This window comes from Nelumbo nucifera, chromosome 1, assembly GCF_055504915.1.
Source record: "Nelumbo nucifera cultivar China Antique chromosome 1, China Antique-T2T, whole genome shotgun sequence".
Lineage (NCBI taxonomy): Eukaryota > Viridiplantae > Streptophyta > Magnoliopsida > Proteales > Nelumbonaceae > Nelumbo > Nelumbo nucifera.
Genome location: NC_142649.1, coordinates 971,672 through 990,430, shown reverse-complemented (window position 1 = coordinate 990,430; position 18,759 = coordinate 971,672). Strand labels below are relative to the sequence as shown.

The window sequence follows — 18,759 nt, the reverse complement described above, 5'->3', positions numbered from 1 at the left end:
CATTCTGCCATCCTCTATTATTCCTCCTATCAGCACCCTTGACAATGTATCACTGTCAGCATCAGCATTGGCAATGTCATTGGCATCAGCATCAGCATTGGCCAAGGCATGATAATAACAAAACTTTTAGAGTAATCATTCAAAAATATCAGGATATAAATATATAATAAAGGTTTCAATTTTTAGCCTATCTTGTTTTCTTAAATTTTAAAGAAAGGTTTTTATATTTCTTATAGTAATAAGTGTATTTATATATTTTCTTTGCAAAAAATGCATCAAAATAACAACCAGAATTGCTTTGGAGAGTTGTTATTGACAATCCTGAAGATATAGAGCCGATAAATCCCCTAATCCTTGCACCCTTGTATATCGAGTTATACTTAGCCTTGTCTACCCTAAAACACTAAGATTAGGATGGGTTTTAATCAGAAAACAAACCCCACACTGCACACAGCATCCCCATTAAGCTAGAGTTCATATGAATCCTTTCAGGTTGTAATCCTTTTCAGGTCAGGGTTGAGTTGAAGTTCAATGAGGTTAAACCAACCATTATCAGCATACAAGCACATAAACATATCAAATATTGCATTATTTGTGGATGAAAATGCATTTGAGCATGGAAAAATAACTGAATGATCAATAGCTGAAATATGGAATGCAATAAATTAAGCAAAATAAGTCCAACAGGGAAAACCCCATGAATGTGCATTAGAAAGTACAGGTAAACTTTGACAAAAAGAAACCACAACCCTTTACTCTCTGACTCCAGGAAAAAAAAATCCATCAATGTGCAGTCTTAACAGTTGGAATTTACTTAATTAACCAACCACAATAATATTTTTAATTTACTCTTTCCATTTAAGTGGGCAAGTAATTGGAACTTTTTTTTATTTTTTGGGATAGATGTAATTGGAATTTACTCTTCAGGGAATTTACTCACTGCCCCTCCACAATAAAAGACTTCAACAACAAAGTAACTGAAATCTTCGACTTAGAACTTTACAATTGCCCATAAGAACTTACTTTTCCTTCACTACCAACAATCTGGAATTGAAATTTTCCAGTAAACTACATAAGAAATTCTTACTTTTCCTTCACTTGGTTAACCGAGGGGATCTTTGCCAATGTATATGATTGTGATTTAAAAAAAATATGCCATATTAGTAAACATAAGCCCCTAACTATACTGATTTCTACTCTTCATCATATGACAAGTAGTGAAATTCCACAATGTTTGTTTTCATGAATTGAAATAGCCTGTCATCTCTGAATTAAGACATACATGCAGAAGCACGCCGAAAGACGTCAGTATTGGTCAAATAATGATACCGGTTGTAAAAACTAAGACAGAGAAAACAGAGTGCAAGAAGTCATCGCAAATGGATAAAACTCATCGCAATGTTTATTGAGTGAAATGAGTTATTTATAAATACATTTCGAGTCAGTATGTAACCGACTTGTAACTAATTTGACGCAAGTGGTGAATGGCACGTGGTTAGCCTGCTGTCTAACACTAAATATTCTAACACCGGTGCAGAGAAGTGGCAACATAACCATTGAGAGTAAGAGAATAATTAGAATGAAGAACGCGTAGAAACCCTAATATGAGAAGAGATCTTACTGTCTAGTCGCAAACCCTCCGACAGCTAATCTCTTACCATGGAAGTTATGTTCAGATTTAACCAGCCACCAATCCTGCAGACAAACCTAGAGAAGAATAACAACGTTAGAAAGGAACGCAAATAAAAATGAAAACGACGAATTCAAGATGCTCTCTTCAGATTAACTCGGGAGAGAAGAAACATAAAATGGTACCATTCTGAGGGATGCGGACGACATGGTTCTAGTATCGAGGATCTGATTTGAAGCAGTTGTAGGAGAGGTCGTCGCCATGGCAGTTGCAGCAACAAGTTCGCTTGCCCTTCAGCTTCCCAGGGATTTTTGGCGGGAACTTTTTTCAAGCTGGATGAGAAAATAATTTTCCGGTGAAGCATAAGAAGGCCTGTAGTTACTAGTTAGGGCCGTCAACGTGTCGGGTCTGGGCCGGGACGGTGTAGAACGTTTCCGGACCTTAAAAAAAGGGAAAAGTACGGGCAGGTCCATTGAGAAATCTGAACACCAGGCCAGTCCATACAAAATTTACAATGACATTTAAGTTCGAATTTTGAAATTAAAAGACAGATTCCCACGCCAAGTAAGCATTACACTCTTACCTATGTTTTTGCTGTGAGATGGTAATTCAGCTCGGATTCTATGTCATAATAATATTTATTTAAATTTTTATTTGAAAATTAACCTTAAGTTGTAAATACTAAAATGACCTTGCCAGGGCTCACCCTCTTCTCTCCCGCCCTCCTTCTCTCTCTTTTGTTATCTCTCACAGTCTCAACTCTCTTCACATTTCTTCCTGCAACTTTTCCCTCGACAACTGAACTTCAGCTGCTCTCCCTCCTCTCTCACTCTCTTTCGTTGTCTCTCACAATCTTAGCTCTCTTCTTTTCAGCTGCTTCCTTGCAACTGCAAGTTCTCCTCCCCAGTGGCGCCCCTCATTCTCACTCTCATTTTCTCCTCCCTCGCTCCCCCCTGTCTCTAGTTCTCGGTCTCTCTTGTTCTCACTTTTCTCCCATTCTCGCTATCCCTTTTTCACACTCTCGTTTTCTCCTCCCTTGCCCCCTCAGTCTTGCTCTCCCTCTGTTGTGCCCTCACCCTCTCCCACTCTCCCTCTATCAGTCTCTCTCGCTCTCGCTTTCTCCCATTATCTCTCTCTCTCCCTCTATCCTTCTCTCTTGTTCTCCCTCCTCGCTCTCACTCTCTAACTCTCTCTCGTTCTCCCTCTGTCTCACCCCCACTCTCTCTCTCCCAGTCTCCCTCCCCCTCTCTATCGTTCTCCTGCTCTCCCTCTGTCTCGTTGTCCCTCTCCTGCAAATTTGTGGTCGATGTCGAATCTAGAGGCATTGGAACTTATCAGCTGGAGAACATTTCTTGTTATTACATAAGTTGATTTTTCTAGGTAGCATTGTTGCTTTTTTCACTTCTATTTTGTCTCAATATATATCAAGTGAAGGCCCATCTTAATCGTTTTTGTTTCTTGTGCAGCATTTGTCACCGCTCCATCATTTTGTTTGCCTTATCCATCAAACTAAAGTTTTGGCCAATACATTGAGGCCTTCCCTAACCGGAGGAAGTTATCATTTTGAACACTTGTGTCACTAACATGTATTTAACAATTAATTTGTATGATAATTTCATTTGTTATAGTCATTTCAAATAAATTTGATTTTTGTTTTTTTTTGCATTTCTATCACAGTAAATAGGTTGTCGTTTTTATATAAAAAAAAATTGTTAAGTTGTGTTTGATGCTGATTCATTCCTGTTGAATATGCATTGGAGAACGAGTGTACATTAGTTTACACATGGAAAAGAATATAAAGCAAGTGTGTGTTTGTAAAATTTCTTCTATGGAGGTCAATCTACTTTGGTTATGAAAATGTCTCACCAAAACTAAGAGGGTGTTTGCCTTCTCAAAATGCTATTCAAATTCCTCTTATAAAGAATTAAATTGAGTTAATGAGAAACACTAATTTGTAAGTTGAATGTCCTCAAATCAAAGAAACCTGAATTTGCTTACCTAAGGTGAGAATTCTGGCTAAAATTAAAATAGTAATTAAAAGTGATGTTGATAAAACTTAAATGGGAATAATAACCTTATAACCTTAATATGAAAAGATGCTAAATTAATTACAACTAAGGCCAACAATAAGCATGGAATAAAGCAAACAAACATGTTTTGAATAGAGAAGAATAAATTTATGATAAAAATAACTTTATAATAAATAGGCAATAACCGTGGAACAAAGCAAATCAGTGGAAAAAATTTAAACAAACAAAAGTTTGAAAACAAAATAGAAGTTAATTCCATCACACCATTCGTAACCTATTATCATTCCAAAACCACAACCAAAAAGTGAGGCAAAATGAAGATAAGTTACTGATTGAGATTGAAGACACAATAGCAAGAAAATCCAAAAAATTGAGATATGTGACTGATGAAATATTAAGGTTAAGAATCTCGTCAACCCAAACCTTATCATCCCCATGGGATACAAAGAACTAAATAAGGGAGAGTACTACAGTATATATTACACTGAATTGAATCATAGTTTTCGTATTCCAGACATAAGTTCTTATCCAACCATCCAATCAAATGACTTTACCTTACAATGATCCCAAGGCTTGGCATTCTAGAATTAAGTCATAATCTTTGGCAGTTTTGGACAAGATTGAAGCGAACATTCTCTTGCTTGGCATTCTAGGACTTTACCGTTGCACCGCCAATGGCCCCCTCATGCAACCAATTCAATGGTTTGGACTAAGCACCAACTTTTAAGTTCTATAATTTCTTGGAGCTAGATTTTCCACAAAGTAAATGAAATAATATTCTAAATGATGGTTACCAAATTGGCACATTTGGCTCATATTTGCCAATGGGCCATTAATATTTTTTTTTAAATAAGATAAAATTCATTTGGAAAAAAAAAGAATACATTGGGAAGGTGATAAAAAATCATCCAAAGTGGAAATAAACACAAGAGCCCAACTTTGACCTCACAGATTCCATACTAATACCAATAGAATTGAATGGCAAAATGTTATAATATTTTATTCAAATAACCTTTATCACAGTCCAATAAAACAAACCGATATATTCATTTATTGTCAACTGATATTGCTTGTTTGCAATGGCTTTTGCAACTCCTTATGTTAAAAATTGTCATTTTAATTCCATCTTCGTAAATTTTTACCAAATTAGATGATACTTACTAGGTTGGCACATTTTGCCCTATATTTGCCAAAGGGCCATTAAGATTTTTTTTTTTTGAAGAATAAGATAAAATTCAATAGGAAAGTGATAAACCATCACCCAATTAGGAAATAAACCCAAGAGCCCAACTTTGATCTCCCAGATCCTATACTAATACCCCTATAACAGAATGTCAAAATCTTATAATCATTTCTCCAAACAACCTCTATCACAGTCCAATAAAACAATCCAAGATATTCCTTTATTTATTGTCAAATGATATTGTTTGTTTATAATGGCTTTTGAAGGTCGTTATATTAAAAATTGTCATTTTAGGTCCATCATGGTAAATTTTTATCAAGTTAGTTCATGGTTAACAGGTTGGCACATTTGGTCCCACATATGCCAAGAGGCCATTAAGATATATATATATATATATATATATATATATATATATATATATATATATATATATATTTGAAAAGTAAGATAAAATTCATTAGGAAAAAGAACACATTAGCAAGGTGATAAGGTATCACCAAAGTGGAAATAAACCCAAAAGCCCAACAATGATCCCACTGGTCCCATATTAATACCCCTATAACCGAATGGCAAAATCTTATAATATTTTTTCAAATAACCCCTATCACAATTCAATAAAACAAACTAAAATAATCATTTATTGTCAAATGATATTACTTCTTTTGCAATGGCTTTTGCATTCCTTTATATTTAAAATTGTCATTTTAATTCCATCATAATAAGTTTTTACCAAGTTAATTGATACTTACCATGTTGGCACATTTGGCCCTATATATGCCAAGAGGCCATTAAGATATTCTTTTTTTTTAGAAATAAAAGAAAAATAATTACAAAGGTGATAAAACATCATCCAAGCGGAAATAAACGCAAGAGCCCAACAATGATCCCATTGGTCCCATATTAATACCCTTACAACCGAATGGCAAAATCTGATAGTATTTTCTCCAAACAACCTATATCATAGTCGAATAAAACAAACCAAGGTATTCGTTTATTGTTAAATGATATTGCTTGTTTGTAATGACTTTTGGATGTCTTTATATTAAAAATTATCATTTTAACTCCATCTTGATAAATTTTTACAAAGTTAGTTGATGATTACCAGATTGACACATTTGACACCATATTTGCCAAGGGGCTATTAAGGTTTTTTTTTTGAAGAATAATGTAAAATTCATTAGAAAAAAGAATACATTAGTATGGTGATAATCCATCACCCAACGAGGAAATAATTCCTAAACCCCAACTCTGATATCACAGATCCCATAGTAATACCCGTAGAACTGAATGGCGAAATCTTATAATTTTTTTTCCAAACAACCTCTATCATAGTCCCAAAAAACAAACCAAGATATTCCTTTATTGTCATATGATATTACTTCTTTCCTATGACTTTTCTATTCCTTTATATTTAAAATTGTCATTTTAGTTCGATCTTGGAAAATTTTTACCAACTTAGTTAATGGTTACCAAGTTGGCACATTTGGCCCATAACTGGCAAGGGGACATTAAGATTTGTTTTTTTTTTGAAAAATAAGATAAAATTCATTATGGAGGTGATAAGGCATTACCCAAACGGAAATAAACCCAAGAGCCCAGTAATGATCCCACTGGTCTCATATTAATACCTCTACACTGAATGGCAAAATCTTGTCATCTGTTCTCCAGACAACCTCTATCAAAGTCCAATAAAACAAACCAAGATGTTCCTTCATTGTGAACTGGTATTGCTTGTATAAAACGGCTTTTGGAGGTCTTTGTATTAAAACTTGTCATTTTAACTCCATCTTGTTAAATTTTTACCAAGTTAGTTGATGGTTACCAGGTTGGCATATTTGGCCTCATATCTGCTAATAGGCCATTAAGATATTTTTAATTGAAGAATGAGATAAATTCACTAGGAAAAATAATACATTAGGATGGTGATAACCCCTCATCCAAAGAGGAAATAATTTCAAAAGCCCAACTTTGATCTCACAAATCCCAAACTAATACCCGTACAACCGAATGGCAAAATCTTATAATTTTTTCTCCAAACAACCTCTATCACAGTTACAAAAAACAAACCAAGATATTTCATTATTGTCAAATGATATTGATTGTTTGCAATGTCTTTCGCATTTCTTTATATTTAAAATTGTCATTTTAATTCCATCCTCGTAAATTTTTACCAAGTTAGTTGATGCTTACCATGTTGGCACATTTGGCCCTATATCTGCCAAGGGGCCATTAAGATATTTTTTTTCTTGAAGAATAAGATAAAATTTATTAGGGAAAACAACACATTAGGAAGGTGATAATGCATCACCGAAGTGGAAATAAACCCAAGAACCCAATAATGATCCCATTGGTCCCATATTTATACCCTTAGAACCAAATGGCAAAATCTGATAATCTTTAAACAACCTTTATCACAGTCCAATAAAACAAACCAAGATGTTCATTTATTGTGAAATGATATAACTTGTATGCAATGGTTTCTAGAGGTCTTTATATTAAAATTTGTTATTTTAAATCCATCTTGGTAAATTTTTACCAAGTTAGTTGATGGTTATCAGGTTTGTACATTCGGCACCATATCTGCCAAGGGGCCATTAAGATTTTTTTTGTTGAAAAATAAGATAAAGTTCTTTAGGAAAAATAATACATTAGGGTGGTGATAAGCCATCACCCAAAGAGGAAATAACTCCAAAAGCCCAACTTTGATCTCACAAATCCCATACTAATACCCGTAGAACCGAATGACACGATCTTATAATATTTTCTCCAAATAACCTTTATCATAGTCCAAAAAACAAACAAAGATATTCCTTTATTGTCAAATGATATTGTCTTTTTCTATGGATTTTGCATGCCCTTGTATTTAAAATTGTCATTTTAATTCCATCATGGTAAAGTTTTACCAAGTTAAATGATGCTTACCAGATTGGCACATTTGGCCCCGTCTCTACCAATGGGCCATTAAGATACTTTTTTTTTTGAGGAAATAAACCCAATAGCCCAATAGCCCAATAAAAAAGAATACCTTAGGAAAGTAATAAAACATCACATAATGAGGAAATAAACCCAATAGCCCAATAATAATCCCACAAGTCCCATATTAATACTTATAGATTCATTTCCCTTTCTTCATCACTTGCTTCCATTTTTTCTTTATTCTCACAATCTCTCTAAAGTGTATCACCTTTAGAGACATGTCATTCCCTCCATCGCTTCCTCCCCCCCCCTTCCAACCTTTGTAATCCTTCATGGGTATTCACTCCCAACTTTAAAACAACAAGCTCACCAGAGTTGTTGGTCCCATTTCCTCCCCACTACCTTCCCTTATCTGATTTCAAAGCAACTTAATTCATTGAAATAGTTTGATTCCTTTGCAGTTTGATCTAATCTTTATATGGCTAATCAGGTTGACAAATCATTTATTGAGATGTATCATGTGTCCTCGGTCATACTAGAATTTGTAAATGCATACTAAGATAGATTGGAATATGACTTCATTATTGAAATCAACTTCAACCTCAGATGGTTCATTAACTACGATAGATTGAATTTCCATACAAAACATTTGACAATATCCATTTTACTAATAGTTTTTTCACTTAGGATGTAAATACAATCCATTCTCATCAGTTTTTTTCATTCATATTGTCCTCATTCAAAGTGTTTTAATTGCTAATTTGGTAAGAGTTTACCAAGTTAGGACCGATGGATTAATTTCAAGGGTGATAACACATGGCAACCATCATTGGTATTTAATATTATTAGGTAATGAATCAAATGTGGATTGCTACACATATTGGTGTCATTTACACTTCCATCACGTTATCATAATTTCCTTAAATGCCAAACTGATAAATATTTACAAATATGATTGTGAAGCATTGATTAAGTTTATTGATGTGGATATAACCATCCGCAATTGGAATTAATGTCCCAACATCAATATTTGAGTTATGTCACTTAATTCAATTCCTTCCTTTGGGTGACCAACATCTATTTTAATCCTTTCCTATTGTCTATCTTACCAACAATGTAATAGTGTTTTAATTATCATGTTTCATCATATCTGAGCATGTTTTTAATGAATTAAATTGCTTTCCTCCATCACCGATGTGCTTAAGAAGGTGTGTATCATCGAAATTGACATGAAGTTGTTTGGTTGCATAGTAATTGTTATTTTTTTTTTTTCTCTTGTTGATTGGTGTGCTAATTTGTTTGAGTTTTAATCAAACAAAAGGGGAAATTTTATACAATTGGTTTTATCTCAAGCTAATATATAACGCACTATGAATTCTTCATTATTTCCTTATGTATATATATTTGTTTCAACTGAACTTAATTATTTTCTACAGATATTTACAACGCAAGATGCAATTATACACTATAAATAGTATCACCCATTTGGTGAAGTTTATTTATTCACTTAACTTGTTTAGCCATAGGGGTGTTGAAGATGTCGTAGGACAAACACCATTTGCACATTTTCTTGACTTACCAAATGTAATGTCTGAGAAGTCACTTCTATGTGCACTTGTGAATTATTGGGACATGCAGTCAGGTTCGTTTAAGTTATGGAGAAAGCTTGTCAGTTTCGTTTAGGTTATGGAGAAAGCTTGTCACATTCACAACATCTGATGTAGTTTTGATTTTGGGTTTGCCTACGAGAGGCAAATTTGTAGATTTGTACATGGCCCCACATGCATTATATCTACAAACGAAAATCTTCGAAAAAAATGGGATACAATGGGGTGATTTAGAAAAAAAATTAGGGAGTTGTTAGGAAACAAGAAGGCAGAAAGGAAATATGTCCCAAAGTTGCTTATTATCTATATATTAGGTTAATTCTTTTTTACGAAGACCTACTATATCATTGACTATAAATGGTTTGTGCATGTTGATAAGTTTAAAGAATTAAGAGATTATGATTGGATTGATGTTGTTCATAGGGAACTACTAAATAATTTGAATGAACTTTCTATGTCAATGATGAAGGAGGCACCACCCAATTCCATTTAATAAACCTTGTATGTTAACGTTGAGTGAGTTCTTCTTATTTTGTCACCTGCAGATTTGGTTGTTTGAACATTCCACTGTACGGATTCCTTCCATGATGGATGCATTTCCAAGGATTGCAAAATGGTATAGCACCACTTATCGTCGGAGAACATATAGTGATGCTCTGGAAGGGTAACACCTTAGACACATATTAGTATAATTTTACCGAGATGACAGTTAAGTAATTTAATGCATCTGGGAGGGTAACTAAAATATAACTGAATTGTGATTACTGACAGTAAAACCTTGGCAGATCCTGACATGCCATAACAAGGAACCCAACCATCTCTAAGAGCTGTTAGTTTTGATTGTTAAGTAACCATATTTTTTTCATTAATTCCTTTAGTTCGTTAGCTTTTCAGTTTGATCTATCAATACAAATAGCTTGGTTATATAATGAGAAAGAATTGAATTCTAATTCTAGATTATACAACTACGTACCATAAAGAGTGGCCAAATGATCATGAGGAAATCTGCAAATGTTACATAAAGAGACCTTGTCTGCTAAACTGAGGTATTTATTGTTCATTCATGCAAAATAAAAGGTCTTTAAAAGACCTAGACATGACCCGGCATACCTCTGCCCCCTCTAGACATGACCCAGCATACCTCTGCCCCCTTGAGAAAGTGTTCCCAAACTCTTGAAGAGATCAAACAATGGATGGCAAAGTGGCGAACTATATTTGAGACGAGCCCACAAAGGCCACACTTAATGTCTGACATCTGAACCCCTCTCCTAGTTAAATTAGCCTTAAACACTTACATGGGCTAACAGCATTCCACTCATGTTTTATTGCAGACAACATCATGGTGGACTGGCAACACAAATAAGAGTGGTCCTAGACATTGTGGCCACTTCACCAATGATTGGGTGAAAAATATCCACAAGAGAGCAAAAGGAAAACATGCATCTCTTTCCTCATGTGTTGTTGCTGTTCTTCGTAGCCAACGTTATAGTTACAACACCAGCACATGTAGAAGATGGCATGCTTACCTGTTATCATTGGTTGATTCATGTTAGTTGCTTTCAACATTTATTCCTGATTCCCCTCTTGCCTGGTGCATATCCAAGCTATTTTTTTTAATTGCACTTGTCTTTCCTTTTTATTAGCATCATAACAAGAGCAAATATGGATTCTGATAGAGCATTGTATCCCATTTACTATGATTATATCATGCATCTATGATCTATATCTACTTATTGAAATTACGTATCATTTATTGACATTGTCTTGCCAAATTTAATTGAATTTCTAACATGTGATAATATTTTTGTAGTATAATTTGTTAAAGCATACCACTTTACATATTTTGAAAGTGTTAATGCATAGTGTACATCTAGAAGTATGCTAGGCATGTACAAGTATCTGGATATCATAGCTACCATGTTTATTAGTTAATTGTAAATTTTTTCTTCAGGATGCACTATGGCCAGATTGTTCATCTTCTATGTAAACGAATTGAGTTATTCTTTGGCAAAAGATTATCCAATTGATTTTTTAACTTACATTTCATGACATTCTTGTCAGGCTCTGGACGAAGCTACACAGTTCCAACCAAAGATAACACTTTTCATTGGTATATTCTACATGTTATTTTAGATTGCTGGCTTGGATGTTAAATATGTAGCATATGTTTTCAATTTTGAATCCTAATTACGCCTAGATGATGGATGATGTCACTGTCTATAGTTTTCAATATCAACTAAGGATCAATTTATAGTTAGTACAAGTCCATAGCATTAGGCTCTGGATTGTAGCTTGAGAGGGTTTTATATTATTCTTTCTTTTACCAAAAACATTTTTTTCTAAGAATCAAAGCCGATAATAAAATTACACCCATCCTCATATGATATGAGAAAGAGATAAGCTCATAAGCTATGAAAACATAATAATAGAGAAAACAGAGAGATAAAATAAATGCTATCTTGGAATGTATTACCATCCCTTAGCCTATTTTGTCAATGAACTAATGAGCCTTGGAATCCATCTGAATGATATATCTGTTCTGGAAGCCAAGTCTCTCATCACCTTGATCAGATGATTCATAATGCAAGGGTTGTCAGACCTGTTTCACATCTCTCAAAATCACAACTTGGGAACTTCCCTTCTCGACTCATTCAAACAATATAAGCCATTGAAGCAATGTTATATTCCTATATTCTTTTTATAATGTGATCCCCATTTAAAATTGGACTTGAATATGCTACAAGAATTCACTTGGCACCTCCAAAGGGACTCCTTACACCTAATGACTTTGTATTCCTAAGCAAACAATCATGAAGGTGGAGCTTAATAGGTCTCCAAAGCTTCCTTTGTTGGAGAGGAAGCCATTTTTCAATAGTTTAGAAATCTTGTTTGCATTGAAGCATCTCACAAGTATCGCCCTTCATATGAACCGCTTCAGAATAGAAGTCTCTGGTTTTTATGCGGTGGAGATTAACCAAACCACTTTTGCAAGGAATCAAGAGCAAGACAGATGTTTTTTTTTTTTTTTTTATTTAGGGTCCGCAAATAGGAGTGGAATCCAAACTTCATGTTCTTGTGGTTCTCTTCCAAATTTGAAATCCAATGATAGAACAGGCTGCAACGAAAAAAGAAAAAAACTGTGAAAAGGGGGAGTCTTCTTTCTGTTTTGAAGTGACAAGACTGATTTTTTACTATAACAATCCTGGTGACAACGAGATTTGATCCCATGTCTCCACTCTAAACCGCCAAGAACCTTGTCTCCATCTTATTTTTAATTCTCTAGATGTCTCAGCTTATTAAATCAGTGAATATAGATGTACTTACCAGTGAACTGGGATTCAATCTTGTCTCCATCTTCCTCACCCTTACCCAAAGATTTGGTAGCAGAACTACAGAAGTAAAGAAAAGGCGAAGTCCATAAGCATTGTATGTAAAGGACTGTTTTGTTCCATATATTTGCCAAACAAGGATCTCAGTGTGATTATAGTTTTGAAATTGAGCAGGGACCTCTTGAAGTTCCTAATCAAGTACCAATAGGAAGTCACTGGTCTTGAGGAAATCGGTGGGTTGTAGAATCTACACTATTTATAGCTTTGAATTGTATCTTTAATTTCCAATTTGATACACAGAAGTGTATCTTCAATATCAAAGTGGTTTCAATTTATTTATTTTTTCTAGGGGACAGTATAATTTCATCAATTAGTGAGTAAAACTTGTAAAATCGTTTCCTTGACCTCTGCATCAGGAAAGTATTGGCTCTTAGGGTGCAACCATTTGATTATATTCCACTTTACTGACCTCTGCTGCAATAAGCAAGAAAGGTAAGTAGAAAACAAGTTTTTAACGTTGAACTACAACTTCGATTTCAAAAAAATTAGCATTTGACATAAAAATTGTGGTATAATTTTGGTCTTCTACAACGTGAATGTTTTTGCTTTCACTTGTTTTTGAAATTGACACATTTGCAAAAAACCAAACACTAGTTCTTGAACCTTGTCTTTGTTTGGAAAAGCAAGAACAACTTGGTTTTGTTCCAAAAACAATTCATGTTTTTGAAATCATCAAAATACTGGTTTTTAAACAAAAACAACTATTGGAATATAGATATTGTATAATTTATAAGATATACTTTTTAAATCTCTTGATTTTATAAGGCAAAAAAGATCAATCTATTAGCTTATGAAGGTGATGTACATGAAGACTCATATTTAGTATATAGGGCTCTTTAAGCCCTTTGACAAGCTGCATAAGCTAGAGCATGTGATAGTTGGTTGTTTTCTTTATTGACACACATAATATTTGCATAAAAAATACTTAACTATGTATATACTCTATAATATGTTTATATTGCCAAAAGAGTCCTGTTTGAGAATGATGGATTGATTTGACTATTAATGAGGCATTAGAATAGGGCAAAATAATGTTGAGTCTTTGATTTTTAGCCTACATCAATACTTCAAGGATACCTCTCCATTTACCTTTTGCTAGTCCAGAGTTATGTGAACTTTTGCTATTGCAGCAGTTACAGAGTTATTAGAATTCACAATAACATAAAATGTTGCTGCTACTTCTATGTGTGGATCATAAGAGCCAACATCATATATGGAGAAAGTATGTGAGGTATTAATTTGTGTGTTAAAATGTTGCTTTAATTGGTCAATGGTGCCTATTATTTCAGAGAAGAGATACGACTTTATTAACTCCAAAATCTGTATTGGCTATAGACAATCATTGTTATGCATGGTCCTATTTATCTGATCCCATATGAGTCTAAGCACAATGAGGAATTTTTGCAAACATATAATTGCTACTTACTAGATTTTGGTGGATGATTCAAATTGGTTGACCACCAATTTGAGAAGATTTTGTGTAATTCTAGGTTTGTTGTGTCCTCTAGGCTGATGCCTATGTGCAATGAGATCCAAATTGCTCTTCAAAATGAACATGTGAAAAAAGGTGGTTGAAAGTTTCCTATTGATGTTGCAAAGGACTTAGACAAATCATCTTCGTTAAGGAAACCGAGTCACTCATTGGTTTGAATTCCTCCCCAGGCAGCTTTCAAGAAAAACATGTGGAGATTAAATGGCACTGCTGCTATCTAGATTAGGTACCAATTTAGGAGAGCAGAGAGCAGATGAGGTGGAGAGTTGGTTCTGATTATAGGAAATATATAACAACTTAACTGTGAATTTACAGTTTTTCATTGGCTTCCACAGAATTTGGTATTGACATAAAAGAGGATTTGGCAATCTTAAGTATACTTTTGGTTATTACTTGTGGAACAAATAGTAAGTGAATCAAGTCATTTCTCCAAGTGAACTTTCCATTACCTTACTAGGGGTCTATTTAGGTTCAGAACCCGTGTTGTAAACATTACCTATAGTTGGATGGATAAATGATGCTAGATTTTGAAGTGACAAGATTGATTTTTAATGCTCAAATGCATTATTTATTCATTTTTTAGAGCATATAATTACTCATCATGTCATTATCAACCTAACTACCTGTTATTCTAGTCTATTTTGAAACTGTAATACCTTAGGTTATATTCTACAAATTTGCTTCCCTATAGCTGAGCACATTTTACTTTTAGTTTAAGACCAATTTCTTAACAATGAACACTCAAAGTCTAACAAAATGAGGTCTTGGAAATCAAATCAAGTAAACCTCCATTTACTAGCATGAACCCATTGTAGATGATATCCAAGAAGAAGCAAGCTTTGAGTGACATGTGATTCTAGGTTTAATTTATACTATAGATTATGTTGCTTGCAGATTCTTGGTAATAGCTTTATGCTATTCAAATACCCGGGTTATCAAATTGATGATGGGATTGAATATGTTATTACTCAGCTGAAATTAACTTTTAAGGGATCAACCCAAAAGTTGGTGCAAGTTTCTCACCTGGTGGCACAATAGGCATGTTTCTAAAGAAAGATCAAAATCAAAGGTACAAGAGGGTTCTAAAAGCAGCTTGACTCTCCCAAATGAATGAACTTCCGGACTGACGTCCCACACTTTTCAGTCCAGCATTATTTTTAGATGTTATCAAATAGCCCCTAAGAAAATTATTAATCAGATATGGTTTGCTCTTTATCAATGTTTTGCCACATCACCAAATCTTGAAGCAAGTCAAGCCACAACCACTAGTGGAAGATAAAGCTGGTATTTTCACTGTTAATTCCATGTTTTATTTTTGGCACAACTTGCAAAATATTACACCACTACTTACAAAAAATACAATTATTACACAAAAAAATTCAAAGTGTAAGACATGGACAGCACCAAAAGACAAGACAAAAACTTGTACCTGTGCTTATAATACTAGGGAATTTATCCAACTAATTGATTGCAGCTCGGCAGGTGCGTTGATAGTGACCACTTTCTCCACACCAACTATAATGGACTTCCCTTCTTTCAATTGGTTGTGATTCAATTCTTTTAGTCTTAGGTCGACCAGGTTTATGTTTTTGCTTTGGTGGCAACAAGTTCACAACATTATGATTACCACCACTGCTCATAAAAGAAATTGATTCATTATTGAAATCAGGCATATCTGAATTAGGCATCGCATATATGTGCTCGGAGTAAATTGCTTGTTGAGTTTTTTTCAAATATCACATTCAACAAAATCATAAATGTTTAGGCCTAATAGACCAATGGCACATGTATGCAAACATGGTAATGCAACCATTTGCCATGCCTTATATGAAAAACTTCTAGAAGTCAGGTGCACCATTTCTTGTTTTCCCTTATAGCAAATTTCAAATTCATCAGCCCCACATTGTGTGTATTCTAAATTTATAGACTTTGATATGTTAAACTTAAGAAAATCCTCTATATTAGGGCCCATTGACTATTTATATACCTTAATTTCACATTGCCTCCTAAATATCAACTTTGTCATGCAAATTGTGTTGATTAAGGACATGATAGGTTGTTCTCGTGCCTCTAACACCCATGCATTAAATGACTCTGCAAGATTACATGTAAACTTATAATTCCGTCTAAACCCTTGAATAGAGAATTTGCCCAATGTGATGGATCTTATCCATTATCCAACCATAGATATCCAAATTCTGATTATGTATTTTACTGAGATAGAGATCAAATTTCACGGTTTCTTATCCATTATCCATTATCGATTATCCAATGCATGTATTCCTTAAGGTTCTCCATCAAATGTCTTGAACAAAAAACATGATATTCAGAGTCATACACAGTTTCTACTGCATGGCGAATGCTAGTATTACGGTCATAAACAATTACTAGCTTCCGATCATCATTCAATGCAATTTTCAAATTCTCTAAAAACCAAGTCCAATCTGGAATTGACTCGGATGAAACAACTGTAAACGCAATTGGAAACATTTGATTATTTGCATCATATGCATTGACAACTAATAATTGACCTTGATAGTTACCCTTTAAATGGGCCGCATCAATGAATAGCATTGGACGACAACCAACTCGAAAGCCATGTAATGATGAGTGGAAACAATAAATAATTGATTAAACCTACCTGAATCATTAACGGTAAAAGTAGCAACTGTTCCTGGATTAGTCTCGACCAACTTTTTGCACAACCAATGAATAAGCTTATACAAATCATTTGCAGACCCATTAAGCAATTCTTTAGCTCTCTCTTTCGCCCGCCATGCTTGTTTATAAGTCAGTGAAATGACATGATCACGATTAAAATCCTTTATTATATGTAATGGAAGATACTTAGGAGAATCATGAAGCTTTTCCAACAAAACAACACTTATAAATTTATTTGATATACGAAGCTGACAACTTGATTCATCACCAACTGAATGTGTATGTACGGGATTATATTTATACACCCTATATTTATTTATCATTTTTTAGAAACTTATATGCAAATCTTCCAGTAATGGAAAATTTATTTATTGCATTCCGAAAATCATCTTCACTGTCAAATGTTTGCCCCACTCCAATTATCTCATGCTCCCAAACTGGTAACAAATTGGCATATGTTAAGCTCAGTTGTTGGTTGTTTAGAAGATGTTGCCATGTACAATATGTACATGAGGATTTGATTGAGTTTCAACATTAATTTGCTCTATGCCCTTCCAAAACACATGCACATTTGCACTCTCATTATTAAATTCCAACATATTTGAAAGGTCGTGTGGCCCATTTAGTGGTAAGAAGCATGTTTTGTTGAAATGTGTTGTATAATGTAAGCTTACGCTATTAGCATCAACATTCAAACCACCACACACTTCATCAACAAATTTATTAAAATCTATTTGGCTGCCAACACGAACCCCAATTATAGTATCCTCAAAAGTGCAATAACATAATAAGACCTTGTATGGAGTTGTTGCCATTTCTATTCAATAAACAATATGAAAACTTTGTCATAAATCAGAATAAAGATATGGACATATAAATTTAAATAAAGAGACTATGCGATCTTGTAAATATTACGAATCATGTATCTAATTTTATCACTGTGAATTATTCAATCCATATTAATCTTTTTTCCCATCCTTTTCCTCTATACATATTTGATAGTACAGTATAAAATGTGTTAATTATGATGCTCAAACATCTATTGGACTATGTGATGATGGTTGTAGGGATGTGAATCATTAATCATCACAATATATATGCTTAAACTATAATTTAATAAAAAAATGTCCTATAAAAAAAATGTCACATACTCTGCATTTCAACATTTGCATTCTCTTTAAATATGATTTCTAAGGTAGATAATTTATAAATTGAAAAAGGAAAAGCATTATCATCATTCCCTTCATTTCTTTAATATATAATTTATACATACTCTGTATTTCGGCATTTGCACTCTCTTTATTTGCTGCATTTTGCTGATTTAATGTGGGAATATTGGAATTCAAGCAGGTATGAAACAGGAAAAAAATGTTATTTAGGCAATCAAAATCAGTCTTGTCCAATTTAAAACTTAAGTGTTGAGTGTGAATTCCATATCCGAAACCTTGTACAAGAGTCTTGTAATTATATGGTTCAGAGTTCTTGAGAATGCCAACTTTGGAATCAACTAGAATATATTCCAGTAAGTTGCATTGATATTCTAACATGTCCTTAGGTACATCATTATTTGTAAAATGACCATAATGAGTTGTGTCCTTGTCAGTGCCAAATTTGGTTTTGAATGGTGAGAATGATAACAAAATTTCTATGGTTACAAGATGCAAGTTTTAGTGAAATTCCATTTTATAAGAGTCTCTTTATAATTTCCTAAATTAACTATTTCTTATTAACGATGACAAAACCTAGTTTTGGTATTTACTGTCATCTTAACCTGACATTTGCTACAAATTATTTTTATTCTAAAGAATACTTCATTAGAAAGTTTGGGTCTTTGATGGACATTGCAGCTCT

The 18,759-nt window shown here is 33.8% G+C and overlaps 1 protein-coding gene across 1 annotated transcript in view; it reads right to left on the bottom strand.

Moving 5' to 3' along the window:
• LOC104586089 (uncharacterized) overlaps positions 1-2,095 on the bottom strand; it is a 30,342-nt gene extending 28,247 nt beyond the window's left edge. The window contains exons 1-2 of the mRNA XM_010243208.3: positions 1,816-2,095; positions 1,622-1,707 (exon numbers count right to left, since the gene is read on the bottom strand). Coding sequence (XP_010241510.1) covers positions 1,622-1,707; positions 1,816-1,893 — 164 coding nt within the window. The 5' untranslated portion in view covers positions 1,894-2,095. The remainder of the gene's footprint in view (positions 1-1,621; positions 1,708-1,815) is intronic.
• Positions 2,096-18,759: the final 16,664 nt, after the last annotated feature.